Source organism: Choloepus didactylus, chromosome 16, assembly GCF_015220235.1.
Source record: "Choloepus didactylus isolate mChoDid1 chromosome 16, mChoDid1.pri, whole genome shotgun sequence".
Lineage (NCBI taxonomy): Eukaryota > Metazoa > Chordata > Mammalia > Pilosa > Megalonychidae > Choloepus > Choloepus didactylus.
The window spans coordinates 56,399,366-56,415,210 of record NC_051322.1 but is presented as its reverse complement, the minus strand read 5'-3'; the positions used below and the strand labels follow the sequence as shown (position 1 = coordinate 56,415,210).

General features: G+C 41.4%; 2 protein-coding genes across 3 annotated transcripts in view; both read left to right on the top strand.

Moving 5' to 3' along the window:
* Nucleotides 1–15,845, top strand: part of TTC39C (tetratricopeptide repeat domain 39C) — a 168,832-nt gene that overhangs the window by 109,979 nt on the left and 43,008 nt on the right. The gene's annotated exons all lie outside the window — the stretch shown is intronic.
* LOC119511891 (antizyme inhibitor 1-like) lies at nt 1,331–3,422 on the top strand. The gene is given in 3 exon segments (XM_037806395.1): nt 1,331–1,852; nt 1,855–2,016; nt 2,019–3,422. Coding segments are annotated over 3 exon segments (1,227 nt in total). The 5' UTR covers nt 1,331–1,545; the 3' UTR covers nt 2,777–3,422.

The window sequence follows — 15,845 nt, the reverse complement described above, 5'->3', positions numbered from 1 at the left end:
CTAGTTGGTGTCTGTTTGGAATCCATTGGTAGGACGGGTTCTTCAACATGTCTAGGCTTGTCATGCTGCTCGCACGCCTTGCTGAAGTGACTTCCCTGTTTACTCTTGTCAAGGCCTCGCCTGGCATCACTGCAGTGAAGTTTTAACCCCAGCCAGCCCTGGTGCTAGGGTTCCATGGGCACTTCACATGGCACCCACCCGCTGCTCCCTGGGCCTGCTGAGGCACCCTCTAGGCTGCAGAAACAATTCTTTATTCGCCGTCTCTTCTGACCCCCACTGCGGCTCTGCGGCGGCCCCACCTCCAGCTGTCTCCACCCACTCCTGTTGACCTCACCACCCGCCAGGTCTTGGTTGACTTGTCCATGTCCGTGCTCACCCTGGGAGAGGACCTCTCCTGCAGAGGTGCTTCCTGGCCCGCCAGCCGGGTGCCTCTCCATTCGCCAAGCACCCCTGCCTCAGTGGGGCTTGGGGGTTGTCAGCCTTGTGGAGCAGAGTAGTTAGGGGTATGGGCTCTGGAGCTGGGTGGCTGAGCGTGGACCTCCACTCTTGCCATCTGCTAGCTTCGTGATCTGGGGCAAGTTATATAACCTCCCCGTACTTCAGTTTCCCCATCTGAAAAACGGAGATAATAAAAGTATCTGCTTCGTTGTGTTGCTCTGAAGAGTAAATGAGTCAATACAGCACCTAGCACATGGTAAACACTATTTAAGTAGTCATGTGATGTCTGTTGTTATTCTTACTGGGTGCTTAAGCCTGGGAAACAGGGTATCAAATAATCTTTTTCTTTTTTCTCTTTTGAAACAAAGAACTTGTTTTGGTGTTGAGGGCTGTCAGTAAAGCTAGGTCTGTGATGGGCAAAGTGGGTATGTCAGGGGCTTAGCTATGATTGCTCTAGGTCCCATACCTGGATTTCCATTGTGCAGACAGCTCTTAGGAAGTTGACCTGTGGGTTATAGAGCAATCTCAGTTTTAAAATGTGAATGAATTGGTGGATATGGTTTGAATTTTTCATTAATTTTCATCTGGTTAAGCTGGATTAATGAGTATTTTCCTTCATTATTTTAAAAGAATTAGGGACCCACACTCGCTGACTCTTCGTTTGGCCTTGGGGTTTCCTTCTTTTTTTTAACATGTCATCACCATTTCTGCCTCTTCCCTTCTTTTCTCACTCTGCTGCTCTGTGGTGTGACGAGGCCGAATCTTCTCCCCACCCAGCCCTCGCCTTTATTCTCTTAGTCGTGCTGTTCTGTTTTTCTCCTTCGGCCACCACCGCCACTGCTGCACAGCTGGTGTCGGTGCCGCGCTTTTCCCCCCACGTCGTCCCTGCAGCCTATGCCCCAGGCCACCCTGGGTATTTCTGCTCAAGGTAACCACATCCCTCTTTAAAAATTCCGCCAAAAAAGAGAAGATGCTTTACCCAACTCTTTGGGCCATTATCTCACGGCAAACTTTCTGACCAAGTATACAAGTACTTGGAGGGCCTAGGAGAAGTGCTGTATAGAGAGCAGTTTGGTTTCATGCTGAACCACTTTGGGAACCTAGCTGATGATGGGGGGTTCCATCTCCTGTCTTGTCCGTTTTGTTGCATATTCTAAGGACCCAGACATAGGCTTCATGGCTCGTCTCTTGTTTTTCCTTGTTTATGGCTTTCGGCTTTGTGAGATGAAAGGATTTATTGACGATGCAGACTACTCCGTTGGCCTGTCGGATGAAGGAATGAACCTTGGAAATGTTATTGATAACTATGTTTATGAACATACCCTGACAGGAAAAAATGCATTTTTTGTGGGAGATCTTGGAAAAATTGTGAAGAAACACAGTCAGTGGCAGAATGTGGTGGCTCAGATAAAGCCTTCTACACACCAAAGTGCAAATCCACTCCAGCTGTACTTGAGATTTTGGCAGCTCTTAGAACTGGATTTGCTTGCTTCAGTAAAAATGAAATGGCTTTAGTGCAAGAATTGGGTGTATCTCCAGGAAATATTATTTATATAAGTCCATGCAAGCAAGTTTCTCAAATTATGCAGCAAAAATTGGAGTGAACATCATGACATGTGACAATGAAATTGAATTGAAGAAAATTTCATGTACCCATCCAAATGCCAAGGTCTTACTACATATTGCAACAGAAGATAATAGTGGAGGTGAAGATAGTAGCATGAAGTTTGGCACTACACTGAAGAATTGTAGGCATCTCTTGGAATGTGCTAAGGAACTTGATGTCCAGATAATTGGGGTTAAATTTCACATTTCAAGTGCTTGCAAAGTATCTCAAGTATATGCACCATGTGTGTTTGACATGGCTGGAGAATTTGGTTTCAAGATGAACATTTTAGACACTGGTGGAGGCTTCACAGGAACTGAATTTCAGTTGGAAGAGGTTAATCATGTCATCAGCCCTTTATTGGGTATCTACTTTCCTGAAGGATCTTGCATTAAGATAATTTCAGAACCTGGAAGCTACTGTGTGTCTTCTGCATTTACACTTGCAGTTAATATCATTGCAAAGAAAGTTGTTGAAAATGATAAATTTTCCTCTGGAGTCGGAAGAAATGGAAGTGATGAACCAGCCTTTATGTATTACATGAATGATGGTGTCTGTGGTACTTTTGCAAGTAAACTGGCAGAGGACTTAAATACCATTCCAGAGGTTCACAAGAAATACAAGGAAGATGAGCCTTTGTTTACAAGTAGCCTTTGGGGTCCATCCTGTGATGATGAGCTTGATCACATTGTGGAAAGCTGTCTTCTTCCTGAGCTGAATGTGGGAGATTAGCTTATCTTTGATAATATGGGAGCAGATTCTTTCCATGAGTCATCTGCTTTTAATGATTTTCAGAGACCAGCTATTTGTTACATTATGTCATTTAGTGATTGGTATGAGATGCAAGATGCTGGAATTACTTCAGACACAGTGATGACAAACTTCTTCTTTGTGCCTTCTTCCATTCAGCTGAGCCAAGAAGACAGCTTTCCCACTGAAGCTTAAACAGGCATTAACGCTCCTTTAGATCTGAAGTTACAGGTTAAACTTGTCTGGTCAACATTCTAGTATGGAAAATTTTGAACAGTCTTACTCTATTGATTTTCTTGGAAACAAAAACTATTAGTAATAGCTGGGACCAGACAAAATCAGCTTTCAACTATAATTCATTGGGGGTGATGGGAGATTCAAATAATGTATCCAGATTTAAATTTACCACTTTGCCCTACCCCTACGCGTTTAAAATAAAATATGCAACAAAATGGATGACTTAGTGGAGATGGAAGCCCATTAATTGGGTACCCCATTAAATCGTTTATATATAAGTACACAGTTTTATACTAAGGATTTGTGTTAAAAAGTCTTGTAAAATTAAGGTCTTTCACCCAGATATATCAAATGTCAGTGGAATACCAGTGTGACTTCATTAGATACGTTTAGTGTGTTTAGAATATGTAAATTTGTGCTTTGAACAGTAGTTTAATAATAATGTACAATTGCATCATAGTATTTGTTGTATTTGACCTAATGTGACCCTTGTATGATTGCAATAAAATTTTTGTGTAGATTTAAAAAAAAAAAATTAGGGAAAAGTCTACATTTTAGTAAAGTATTTTCATTTCTATTTGGTCCTCTTTTATTTTTCTTTAAGCAATATAGATTTGCACAACTTTCCTCACATTCTGTTTTAGTAGTCTATGTAGTATGTAATATATATATATGCATTTGGTTTTATATGTTTGCATACTTTCATACTTTATATGGTGTGACTATTTAGTAATATTTAGTAAGGAGACTAACTTTATTTGAAACTAAGCTTGGGCCCATCCCTCTTTTGATACTGCCAGCTCGTGTGTTTAAACCTAGGGTGGGCCTGGCACAGAACTGCCCCCCACCCCCCCCATCCCCCCGTGAATAGTTGGGGAGTGAAAAGGTGTGAGTGGTGTCCTGCGGTCGCGTTTACTGCTTCGGGGGGGGGGGGCGGCCGGTTGCTGAACCCTCGGCTCTCGGCGTTGCTCAGAGGGTACCGGCGGCGGGGGCTCTTTCCCGGAGGCGAGGGCGAGGCGGGGGACTTGGCCAGGTCCCCGGCGGTGGCGTGCAAGGTGTGGAGGGCGGCGAGAAGGGAAAGACAAGACACTCTTCCTCCAGTAGGGGTAGAACAAAAAGGACAAAAGGGCTTTATTCAGGGGTGAGCACAGGTTATATAGGCTGGCATAGAGGGCGGGGGTTGTTACAAGCCAATGCTGAGGGGATAAAGGCTAGGATTGGTTCTGAGAGGGTGCGGAGGTTAGGATTGGTTCTAAGAGGGCGTGGAGGTTGTTTGAAAAGGGGCGGGAGTTGCTCTGGCAACGGTGTCTGGCAACAGTGTATGCGCACTGGTGGTGGTGGGAGTTGCACTGGCAACGGGGAGTGTACGGGCAAGACAAGGGGGTGGGGAAAAGGCGGTTCCCTCCGGCAAGCCTCCCCTAACGGTGGTATTTTGGGTGAGGAAATGGGGCCTGCCTCCGGCCTCACTTTCCCAGGCCTGGGGGGCTATGGAGGGCGCTGTCTCCCGTGCCCACCACCCTCCCCAGGGGCGGATCCGGTCCCCTGGCCCAGGCCCGCCAAGTTGAAGCACGTAATCAGTATCCCGCAGTGTCCCTTCTTAAAGAAAGGAAGTGTGGTGGTTGAGGACTTATGCTGTGCTTGTGTGGTATCTAAACCTATTTCCGAAGCCAGTCCTCAGAAGACGCAGAAATATGTCTACCAATTAGAATAGGAGGAATATTGGGTCAGAGATTTAAATTCTAGTATGCCTGTTAAAGAATCAGTCTCATTTTTTTAGAGTCACACCCTGTATTTCAAAGATGTGACTATAAAACATGGAATTAAATAGAAATGAAGTAAAAAGTACATGAATTTGACTGAGACCCTTGCTTCTGGGAGTACAGAGATGAGAGGACAAGATATCCTATACTCCACTTAAGCTTCTCAACCTGAGTGGGCACTTTACTAAAACCACTTCTTAAACAATTGCAGTGGTTTCATGAGAACAAGTGGATGTTTGTTCAAGACCTACAGGCCACACTGCAGAAGTTATAGTGAACTTTATATATGTATATGTGCGTATGTGTATAAATATATATATAATATACCTATATGTTGTCTATACATACACACAAACGTACATAAAAATGACATTGGTCTATTTGTTTTACCAGCAACTCTCAACTATAAGTAAGCCCCTTCAGTCTGTCAGGAATCAAGACTTAAACAATTCTTCATATTTCCGTAAAGACCAGTGCCTTCTACCCTTTGAAATAAGGCAGATGTGGTCCTTGCTTCTGGAACCCTTCCTTGAAGCTCACTTGTTTGTCTGTCTGTCCTTTAAAGACAGCCCTCTCATGCCCGAGTCTGCTCATTTGGTTGGCAGCCCCCTTCTCTCTACCTCTCCCTGCTGAGAAAGGTCCAGCGACAGGCTGTGGCTTCTGTCTCCCAGGAGTGCTTACTGCCTTGATGGTTGACCTTTGCTTCACTATATTTATGTCACCCTGGAGTCCTGTTTCCTTCCAGGAGATTCTTAAGCTTATTTTCTATAACCCTATGATGTTCTGGGTGAAGGCCTTCCATGCTTCTACCCCAGTGTATGCATGTTCTGTTTCTGGACCTTCTTTCCACCCATTATTTCAGGTCGTCATCAATTATGAGAGATACCTATTAAAAAAAAAAAAGCTTTCTCCCTGTACTTTTATTAAGGTAAAATCACGTGGTTTATGGGCATTCCCCAGAACAGGTGAGAGGTCTGTGTTGTTCCTCTCTCCCATCAGTTCATGATTGTGGGAGGGACAGAAAAGTGGATGTTGATCTCTAGGTATTAATTTATCAGAAAAGCGAGAAGAGGGTCTGTGGGGGTCAGTTGAGAGCAGGGTCCAGTGCAGAAGTACCAAGCCCAGAGGGGCTTTTGCCACTGCCCTGCGTGTCTGGGCCGCATGGACGTTTTCAGAGCTGTGTGGGAGCAGCCCAGCCCTCCTTTGCCTTTTGTGTTTGAACAGCTTGCCATGTCAGCATGATGTAACGTTGCTGTTTATAGGATCAGGAAAAAGGCAATGCAGGAAGAGAAATAATTCCCTGAAGTTCCATTCATTGCAGTCTTCTCTTTCTCCATCCTCTGTGGTTCTCTTCATTACTTTAGGCACCAAAGAGTGGGGTTGCCATTTATTCTTAAGGTAATCAAATTGAGAGATTAATCTGGTGCAGGGGAAGTGGAGGATGTATTTGTCTTCACTGTGCAGCTAGGCAAATCTGTACTGCCTGGTTTAATGACTGTTCACTGGAATGAGAAGATGATAGTAACTCAAGTTGCTAATAACTTAAGCTCATTTGCTATTCTTTTAACCCTGTCTTTACAAGCTGTTGGGCTGAAAAGCAATTTGGAGGCTGCCATTGATTTATATCCCTGAGCTCATCAAGTGTGCGTAAGAGGAAGCGCCTTCCTTTGCCTGCGTCAGCCACAGTCCTAGGGGTAGGCGATGTGCAGAAACGATTGGTGTCCTTGCCGTTGATATTGCGAAACTGATTCTGCTCAGCAGCATTATTGCTGAGTCACATGTCAGTGGGTTGTCAGGATGAGTGCTTCTGCAGGATACAGGTGGCGAGCAGGTCCTGCCATTTTAAAACACACACACACACACACACACACACACAGGTTTATTTTAAGAAGTTAAGCAACTCCATAAAAATAACAACTTTGTGATAAGTAAATTTTAAGTTGCTTTGCTTCAAATTATTTTGTCATCCCAATATACATATGAGGCTTTATGCAATTTTGTTTACAAATCTTATGTTTTCATGTACCAACATAGTTTTTATAAATGTCTGCAGACTATTTCAGTTTCCACAGTGTTTTAGTAATTGGAATTTCCCCATTGTTGGAAAATTGTAGTTGGGCTATTTTGCTGTTCCCTGTTGTTTCCCAGTCTTTTCCAAACATGTTTCCCAAAATTTCACTGTGACAGCAAGTACTGCTATAAATACCTTATATATATATATATATATATATATATATATATATATATATATATTTTTTTTTTTTTTTTTTTTTTTTTTTTTTTCTTTTTTTCCTTGGGTCACCGCTGGTGTCATTAATTGTAGCAAAAAGTATGAGCAGCTCTGACGCTCTTGTTATATGATGAGAGATTATACTCGAGTCCTATTGTTCCTTCTTTCGTGCCTGGTCTCAACAGCAGTGTTCCTCCTCATAGTTTTATTTTCAATTTAGTTTTATTTCTATAATGATGAAAATTAAAATAATTTAAAATAGTTCTTACAGGATTACTGAAAAGACACCCCATGTTCGTAGGTCAGAAGGCAATACTGCTATGATGGTAACCCTCCCCAAACTGATCTTCAGAGTCAGTGCAATCCCTGTTAAAATCACAGCTTGCTTTTTTGCAGACATTGACAGACTAGACTGTTCCTGAAATTCATGAGGAAACCCAAGGAACCCAGAATAGCCAAAACAGTTTTGAAAAAAAGAAGAAAGTTAGAAGATTTACAGTTTCTGATTTCAAAATTTACTATAAAACTACAGGAATCCAGACAGTGCTGTCCTGACATAAAAACAGACAGATATAGCAATGGAGTGAATTTTTACATTGATTTTTTATAAGAGCTTCGAGACAGTGGAAAAGAAAAGGCTTTTCAACGAATGGTATTGGGATAACTAGATATCTTCATGCAAGAGGATGAAGTTGATCCCTATCTCACACCATATACAAAAGTTAACTCAGAATAAGTCATAGACCTACACATAAGAGCTAAAACTATAAAACTCTTAGATTAGGCAGTGGTTTCTAAGATGTGACACTAAAAGCACAAATGGCAAAGAATAAATACATAAATTGGACTACATCAAAGTTAAACACTTTGGTGCTTCAAAAAAACAACCCATAGGTTGGGGGAATATATTTGCAAATTATATATCTGATAAAGGATTTGTCTCCAGAATATATAAAGAACCCTTACAACTCAACAAGAAAAAGACACAGAACCCAATTAAAAATGGGCATAGGAGGACTGTTACCGGGAGGCGGGGCAAGATGGCAGACTGGTGAGCTGTATGTTTTAGTTACTCCTCCAGGAAAGTAGGTAAAAAGCCAGGAACTGCGTGGACTGGACACCACAGAGCAATCTGTCTTTGGGCATACTTCATACAACACTCATGAAAACGTGGAACTGCTGAGATCAGCGAAATCTGTAAGTTTTTGCGGCCAGGGGACCCGCGCCCCTCCCTGCCGGGCTCAGTCCCGGGGGAGGAGGGGCTGTCAGCTCCAGGAAGGAGAAGGGAGAATTGCAGTGGCTGCTCTTACCGGAAACTCATTCTACTGATTCAAACTCCAACCATAGATAGACTGAGGCCAGACACCAGAGACTCTGAGAGCAGTCAGCCCAGCAGAGAGGAGACAGGCATAGAAAAAAAACAACACGAAAAACTCCAAAATAAAAGCAGAGGATTTTTGGAGTTCTGGTGAACACAGAAAGGGGAAGGGCGGAGATCAGGCCTTGAGGCGCATATGCAAATCCCAAAGCAAGGCTGATCTCTCTGCCCTGGGCACTTTTCCTTAATGGCCCTGGTTGCTTTGTCTATTAGCATTTCAATAACCCATTAGATCTCTGAGGAGGGCCGTTTTTGTTTTTTTTTTTTTTTTTAAATCCTTTTTGCTTTTTCTAAAACAATTACTCTAAGAAGCTCAATACAGAAAGCTTCAAAGAATTGAAATTTGGGCACGGCAAGTCAAGAGCAGAACTAAGAGAGCTCTGAGACAAAAGGCAATAATCCAGTGGCTGAGAAAATTCACTAAACAACACAACTTCCCAAGAAAAGGGGGGTGTCCGCTCACAGCCACCATCCTGGTGGACAGGAAACACTCCTGCCCATCGCCAGCCCCATAGCCCAGAGCTGCCCCAGACAACCCAGTGTGACGGAAGTGCTTCAAATAACAGGCACACACCACAAAACTGGGCGTGGACATTAGCCTTCCCTGCAACCTCAGCTGAATGTCCCAGAGCTGGGAAGGGGGAGCAGTGTGAATTAACAGAGCCCCATTCAGCCATCATTTGAGCAGACTGGGAGCCTCCCAACACAGCCCAGCAGCCCAGAACTGCCCTGGGGGGACGGCACTCACCTGTGACATAGCACAGTCATCCCTCAACAGAGGACCCGGGGTGCACAGCCTGGAAGAGGGGCCCACTTGCAAGTCTCAGGAGCCATACGCCAATACCAAAGACTTGTGGGTCAGTGGCAGAGACAAACTGTGGCAGGACTGAACTGAAGGATTAGACTATTGCAGTAGCTTTAAAACTCTAGGATCATCAGGGAGATTTGATTGTTAGGGCCACCCCCCCTCCCCGACTGCCCAGAAACACGCCCCACATACGGGGCAGGCAACACCAACTACACACGCAAGCTTGGGACACCAATTGCGCCCCACGGGACTCACTCCCCCACTCACCAAAAAGGCTGAGCAGGGGAGATCTGGCTTGTGGAGAACAGGTGGCTCGTGGACGCCACCTGCTGGTTAGTTAGAGAAAGTGTACTCCACGGGGCTGTGGATCTGATAAATTAGAGATAAGGACTTCAACTGGTCTACAAACCCTAAAAGAACCCTATCAAGGTCAGCAAATGCCACGAGGCCAAAAACAACAGAAAATTATAAAGCATATGAAAAAACCAGACGATATGGATAACCCAAGCCCAAGCACCCAAATCAAAAGACCAGAAGAGACACACCTAGAGCAGCTACTCAAAGAACTAAAGATGAACAATGAGACCCTAGTACGGGATATGAAGGAAATCAAGAAGACCCTAGAAGAGCATAAAGAAGACATTGCAAGACTAAATAAAAAAATGGATGATCTTATGGAAATTAAAGAAACTGTTGACCAAATTAAAAAGATTCTGGACACTCATAGTACAAGACTAGAGGAAGTTGAACAACGAATCAGTGACCTGGAAGATGACAGAATGGAAAATGAAAGCATAAAAGAAAGAATGGGGAAAAAAATTGAAAAACTCGAAATGGACCTCAGGGATATGATAGATAATATGAAACGTCCGAATATAAGACTCATTGGTGTCCCAGAAGGGGAAGAAAAAGGTAAAGGTCTAGGAAGAGTATTCAAAGAAATTGTTGGGGAAAACTTCCCAAATCTTCTAAACAACATAAATACACAAACCATAAATGCTCAGCGAACTCCAAATAGAATAAATCCAAAAAAACCCACTCCGAGACATATACTGATCACACTGTCAAACATAGAAGAGAAGGAGCAAGTTCTGAAAGCAGCAAGAGAAAAGCAATTCACCACATACAAAGGAAACAGCATAAGACTAAGTAGTGACTACTCAGCAGCCACCATGGAGGCAAGAAGGCAGTGGCACGATATATTTAAAATTCTGAGTGAGAGGAATTTCCAGCCAAGAATACTTTATCCAGCAAAGCTCTCCTTCAAATTTGAGGGAGAGCTTAAATTTTTCACAGACAAAGAAATGCTGAGAGAATTTGCTAACAAGAGACCTGCCCTACTGGAGATACTAAAGGGAGCCTTACAGACAGAGAAACAAAGACAGGACAGAGAGACTTGGAGAAAGGTTCAGTACTAAAGAGATTCGGTATGGGTACAATAAAGGATATTAATAGAGAGAGGGAAAAATATGGCAAACATAATCCAAAGGATAAGATGGCCGATTCAAGAAATGCCTTCACGGTTTTAACGTTGAATGTAAATGGATTAAACTCCCCAATTAAAAGATATAGATTCGCAGAATGGATCAAAAAAAATGAACCATCAATATGTTGCATACAAGAGACTCATCTTAGACACAGGGACACAAAGAAACTGAAAGTGAAAGGATGGAAAAAAATATTTCATGCAAGCTACAGCCAAAAGAAAGCAGGTGTAGCAATATTAATCTCAGATAAAATAGACTTCAAATGCAGGGATGTTTTGAGAGACAAAGAAGGCCACTACATACTAATAAAAGGGGCAATTCAGCAAGAAGAAATAACAATCGTAAATGTCTATGCACCCAATCAAGGTGCCACAAAATACATGAGAGAAACATTGGCAAAACTAAAGGAAGCAATTGATGTTTCCACAATAATTGTGGGAGACTTCAACACAACACTCTCTCCTATAGATAGATCAACCAGACAGAAGACCAATAAGGAAATTGAAAACCTAAACAATCTGATAAATGAATTAGATTTAACAGACATCTACAGGACATTACATCCCAAATCAACAGGATACACATACTTTTCTAGTGCTCACGGAACTTTCTCCAGAATAGATCATATGCTGGGACATAAAACAAGCCTCAATAAATTTAAAAAGATTGAAATTATTCAAAGCACATTCTCTGACCACAATGGAATACAATTAGAAGTCAATAACCATCAGAGACTTAGAAAATTCACAAATACCTGGAGGTTAAACAACACACTCCTAAACAATCAGTGGGTTAAAGAAGAAATAGCAAGAGAAATTGCTAAATATATAGAGACGAATGAAAATGAGAACACAACATACCAAAACCTATGGGATGCAGCAAAAGCAGTGCTAAGGGGGAAATTTATAGCACTAAACGCATATATTAAAAAGGAAGAAAGAGCCAAAATCAAAGAACTAATGGATCAACTGAAGAAGCTAGAAAATGAACAGCAAACCAATCCTAAACCAAGTACAAGAAAAGAAATAACAAGGATTAAAGCAGAAATAAATGACATAGAGAACAAAAAAACAATAGAAAGGATAAATATCACCAAAAGTTGGTTCTTTGAGAAGATCAACAAGATTGACAAGCCCCTAGCTAGACTGACAAAATCAAAAAGAGAGAAGACCCATATAAACAAAATAATGAATGAAAAAGGTGACATAACTGCAGATCCTGAAGAAATTAAAAAAATTATAAGAGGATATTATGAACAACTGTATGGCAACAAACTGGATAATGTAGAAGAAATGGACAATTTCCTGGAAACATATGAACAACCTAGACTGACGAGAGAAGAAATAGAAGACCTCAACCAACCCATCACAAGCAAAGAGATCCAATCAGCCATCAAAAATCTTCCCACAAATAAATGCCCAGGGCCAGATGGCTTCACAGGGGAATTCTACCAAACTTTCCAGAAAGAACTGACACCAATCTTACTCAAACTCTTTCAAAACATTGAAAAAAATGGAACACTACCTAATTCATTTTATGAAGCTAACATCAATCTAATACCAAAACCAGGCAAAGATGCTACAAAAAAGGAAAACTACCGGCCAATCTCCCTAATGAATATAGATGCAAAAATCCTCAACAAAATACTTGCAAATCGAATCCAAAGACACATTAAAAAAATCATACACCATGACCAAGTGGGGTTCATTCCAGGCATGCAAGGATGGTTCAACATAAGAAAAACAATCAACGTATTACAACACATTAAAAACTCGAAAGGGAAAAATCAATTGATCATCTCAATAGATGCTGAAAAAGCATTTGACAAAATCCAACATCCGTTTTTGATAAAAACACTTCAAAAGGTAGGAATTGAAGGAAACTTCCTCAACATGATAAAGAGCATATATGAAAAACCCACAGCCAGCATAGTACTCAATGGTGAGAGACTGAAAGCCTTCCCTCTAAGATCAGGAACAAGACAAGGATGCCCGCTGTCACCACTGTTATTCAACATTGTGCTGGAAGTGCTAGCCAGGGCAATCCGGCAAGACAAAGAAATAAAAGGCATCCAAATTGGAAAAGAAGAAGTAAAACTGTCATTGTTTGCAGATGATATGATCTTATATCTAGAAAACCCTGAGAAATCAACGATACACCTACTAGAGCTAATAAACAAATTTAGCAAAGTAGCGGGATACAAGATTAATGCACATAAGTCAGTAATGTTTCTATATGCTAGAAATGAACAAACTGAAGAGACACTCAAGAAAAAGATACCATTTTCAATAGCAACTAAAAAAATCAAGTACCTAGGAATAAACTTAACCAAAGATGTAAAAGACCTATACAAAGAAAACTACATAACTCTACTAAAAGAAATAGAAGGGGACCTTAAAAGATGGAAAAATATTCCATGTTCATGGATAGGAAGGCTAAATGTCATTAAGATGTCAATTCTACCCAAACTCATCTACAGATTCAATGCAATCCCAATCAAAATTCCAACAACCTACTTTGCAGACTTGGAAAAGCTAGTTATCAAATTTATTTGGAAAGGGAAGATGCCTCGAATTGCTAAAGACACTTTAAAAAAGAAAAACGAAGTGGGAGGACTTACACTCCTTGACTTTGAAGCTTATTATAAAGCCACAGTTGCCAAAACAGCATGGTACTGGCACAAAGATAGACATATAGATCAATGGAATCGAATTGAGAATTCAGAGATAGACCCTCAGATCTATGGCCGACTGATCTTTGATAAGGCCCCCAAAGTCACCGAACTGAGCCATAATGGTCTTTTCAACAAATGGGGCTGGGAGAGTTGGATATCCATATCCAAAAGAATGAAAGAGGACCCCTACCTCACCCCCTACACAAAAATTAACTCAAAATGGACCAAAGATCTCAATATAAAAGAAAGTACCATTAAACTCCTAGAAGATAATGTAGGAAAACATCTTCAAGACCTTGTATTAGGAGGCCACTTCCTAGACTTTACACCCAAAGCACAAGCAACAAAAGAGAAAATAGATAAATGGGAACTCCTCAAGCTTAGAAGTTTCTGCACCTCAAAGGAATTTCTCAAAAAGGTAAAGAGGCAGCCAACTCAATGGGAAAAAATTTTTGGAAACCATGTATCTGACAAAAGACTGATATCTTGCATATACAAAGAAATCCTACAACTCAATGACAATAGTACAGTCGGTCCAATTATAAAATGGGCAAAAGATATGAAAAGACAGTTCTCTGAAGAGGAAATACAAATGGCCAAGAAACACATGAAAAAATGTTCAGCTTCACTAGCTATTAGAGAGATGCAAATTAAGACCACAATGAGATACCATCTAACACCGGTTAGAATGGCTGCCATTAAACAAACAGGAAACTACAAATGCTGGAGGGGATGTGGAGAAATTGGAACTCTTATTCATTGTTGGTGGGACTGTATAATGGTTCAGCCACTCTGGAAGTCAGTCTGGCAGTTCCTTAGAAAACTAGAGATAGAGCTACCATTCGATCCAGCGATTGCACTTCTCGGGATATACCCGGAAGATCGGAAAGCAGTGACACGAACAGATATCTGCACGCCAATGTTCATAGCAGCATTATTCACAATTGCCAAGAGATGGAAACAACCCAAATGTCCATCAACAGATGAGTGGATAAATAAAATGTGGTATATACACACGATGGAATACTACGCGGCAGTAAGAAGGAATGATCTGGTGAAACATATGACAACATGGATGAACCTTGAAGACATAATGCTGAGCGAAATAAGCCAGGCACAAAAAGAGAAATATTATATGCTACCACTAATGTGAACTTTGAAAAATGTAAAACAAATGGTTTATAATGTAGAATGTAGGGGAACTAGCAGTAGAGAGCAATTAAGGAAGGGGGAACAATAATCCAAGAAGAACAGATAAGCTATTTAACGTTCTGGGGATGCCCAGAAATGACTATGGTCTGTTAATTTCTGATGGATGTAGTAGGAACAAGTTCACTGAAATGTTGCTATAGTATGTAACTTTCTTGGGGTAAAGTAGGAACATGTTGGAAGTTAAGCAGTTATCTTAGGTTAGTTGTCTTTTTCTTACTCCCTTGCTATGGTCTCTTTGAAATGTTCTTTTATTGTATGTTTGTTTTTTTTTGTTTTCTTTTTAACTTTTTTTTTCATACAGTTGATTTGAAAAAAGAAGGGAAAGTTAAAAAAAAAGAAAAAAAGAAAAAAGACAAACAAGGAAAAAAAAAAAAAAAAAAAAAAACGATGTAGTGCCCCCTTGAGGAGCCTGTGGAGAATGCAGGGGTATTCGCCTACCCCACCTCCATGGTTGCTAACATGACCACAGACATAGGGGACTGGTGGTTTGATGGGTTGAGCCCTCTACCATAAGTTTTACCCTTGGGAAGACGGATGCTGCAAAGGAGAGGCTAGGCCTCCCTGTATTTGTGCCTAAGAGTCTCCTCCTGAATGCCTCTTTGTTGCTCAGATGTGGCCCTCTCTCTCTGGCTAAGCCAACTTGAAAGGTGAAATCACTGCCCTCCCCCTACGTGGGATCAGACACCCAGGGAAGTGAATCTCCCTGGCAACGTGGAATATGACTCCCGGGGAGGAATGTAGACCTGGCATCGTGGGACGGAGAACATCTTCTTGACCAAAAGGGGGATGTGAAAGGAAATGAAATAAGCTTCAGTGGCAGAGAGATTCCAAAACGAGCCGAGAGATCACTCTGGTGGGCACTCTTACGCACACTTTAGACAACCTTTTTTAGGTTCTAAAGAATTGGGGTAGCTGGTGGTGGATACCTGAAACTATTAAACTACAACCCAGAACCCATGAATCTCGAAGACAGTTGTATAAAAATGTAGCTTATGAGGGGTGACAGTGGGATTGGGAATGCCATAAGGACCAAACTCCACTTTGTCTAGTTTATGGATCGATGTGTAGAAAAGTAGGGGAAGCAAACAAACAGACAAAGGTACCTAGTGTTCTTTTTTACTTCAATTGCTCTTTTTCACTCTAATTATTATTCTTGTTATTTTTGTGTGTGTGCTAATGAAGGTGTCAGGGATTGATTTAGGTGATGAATGTACAACTATGTAATGGTACTGTGAACAATCGAAAGTACGATTTGTTTTGTATGA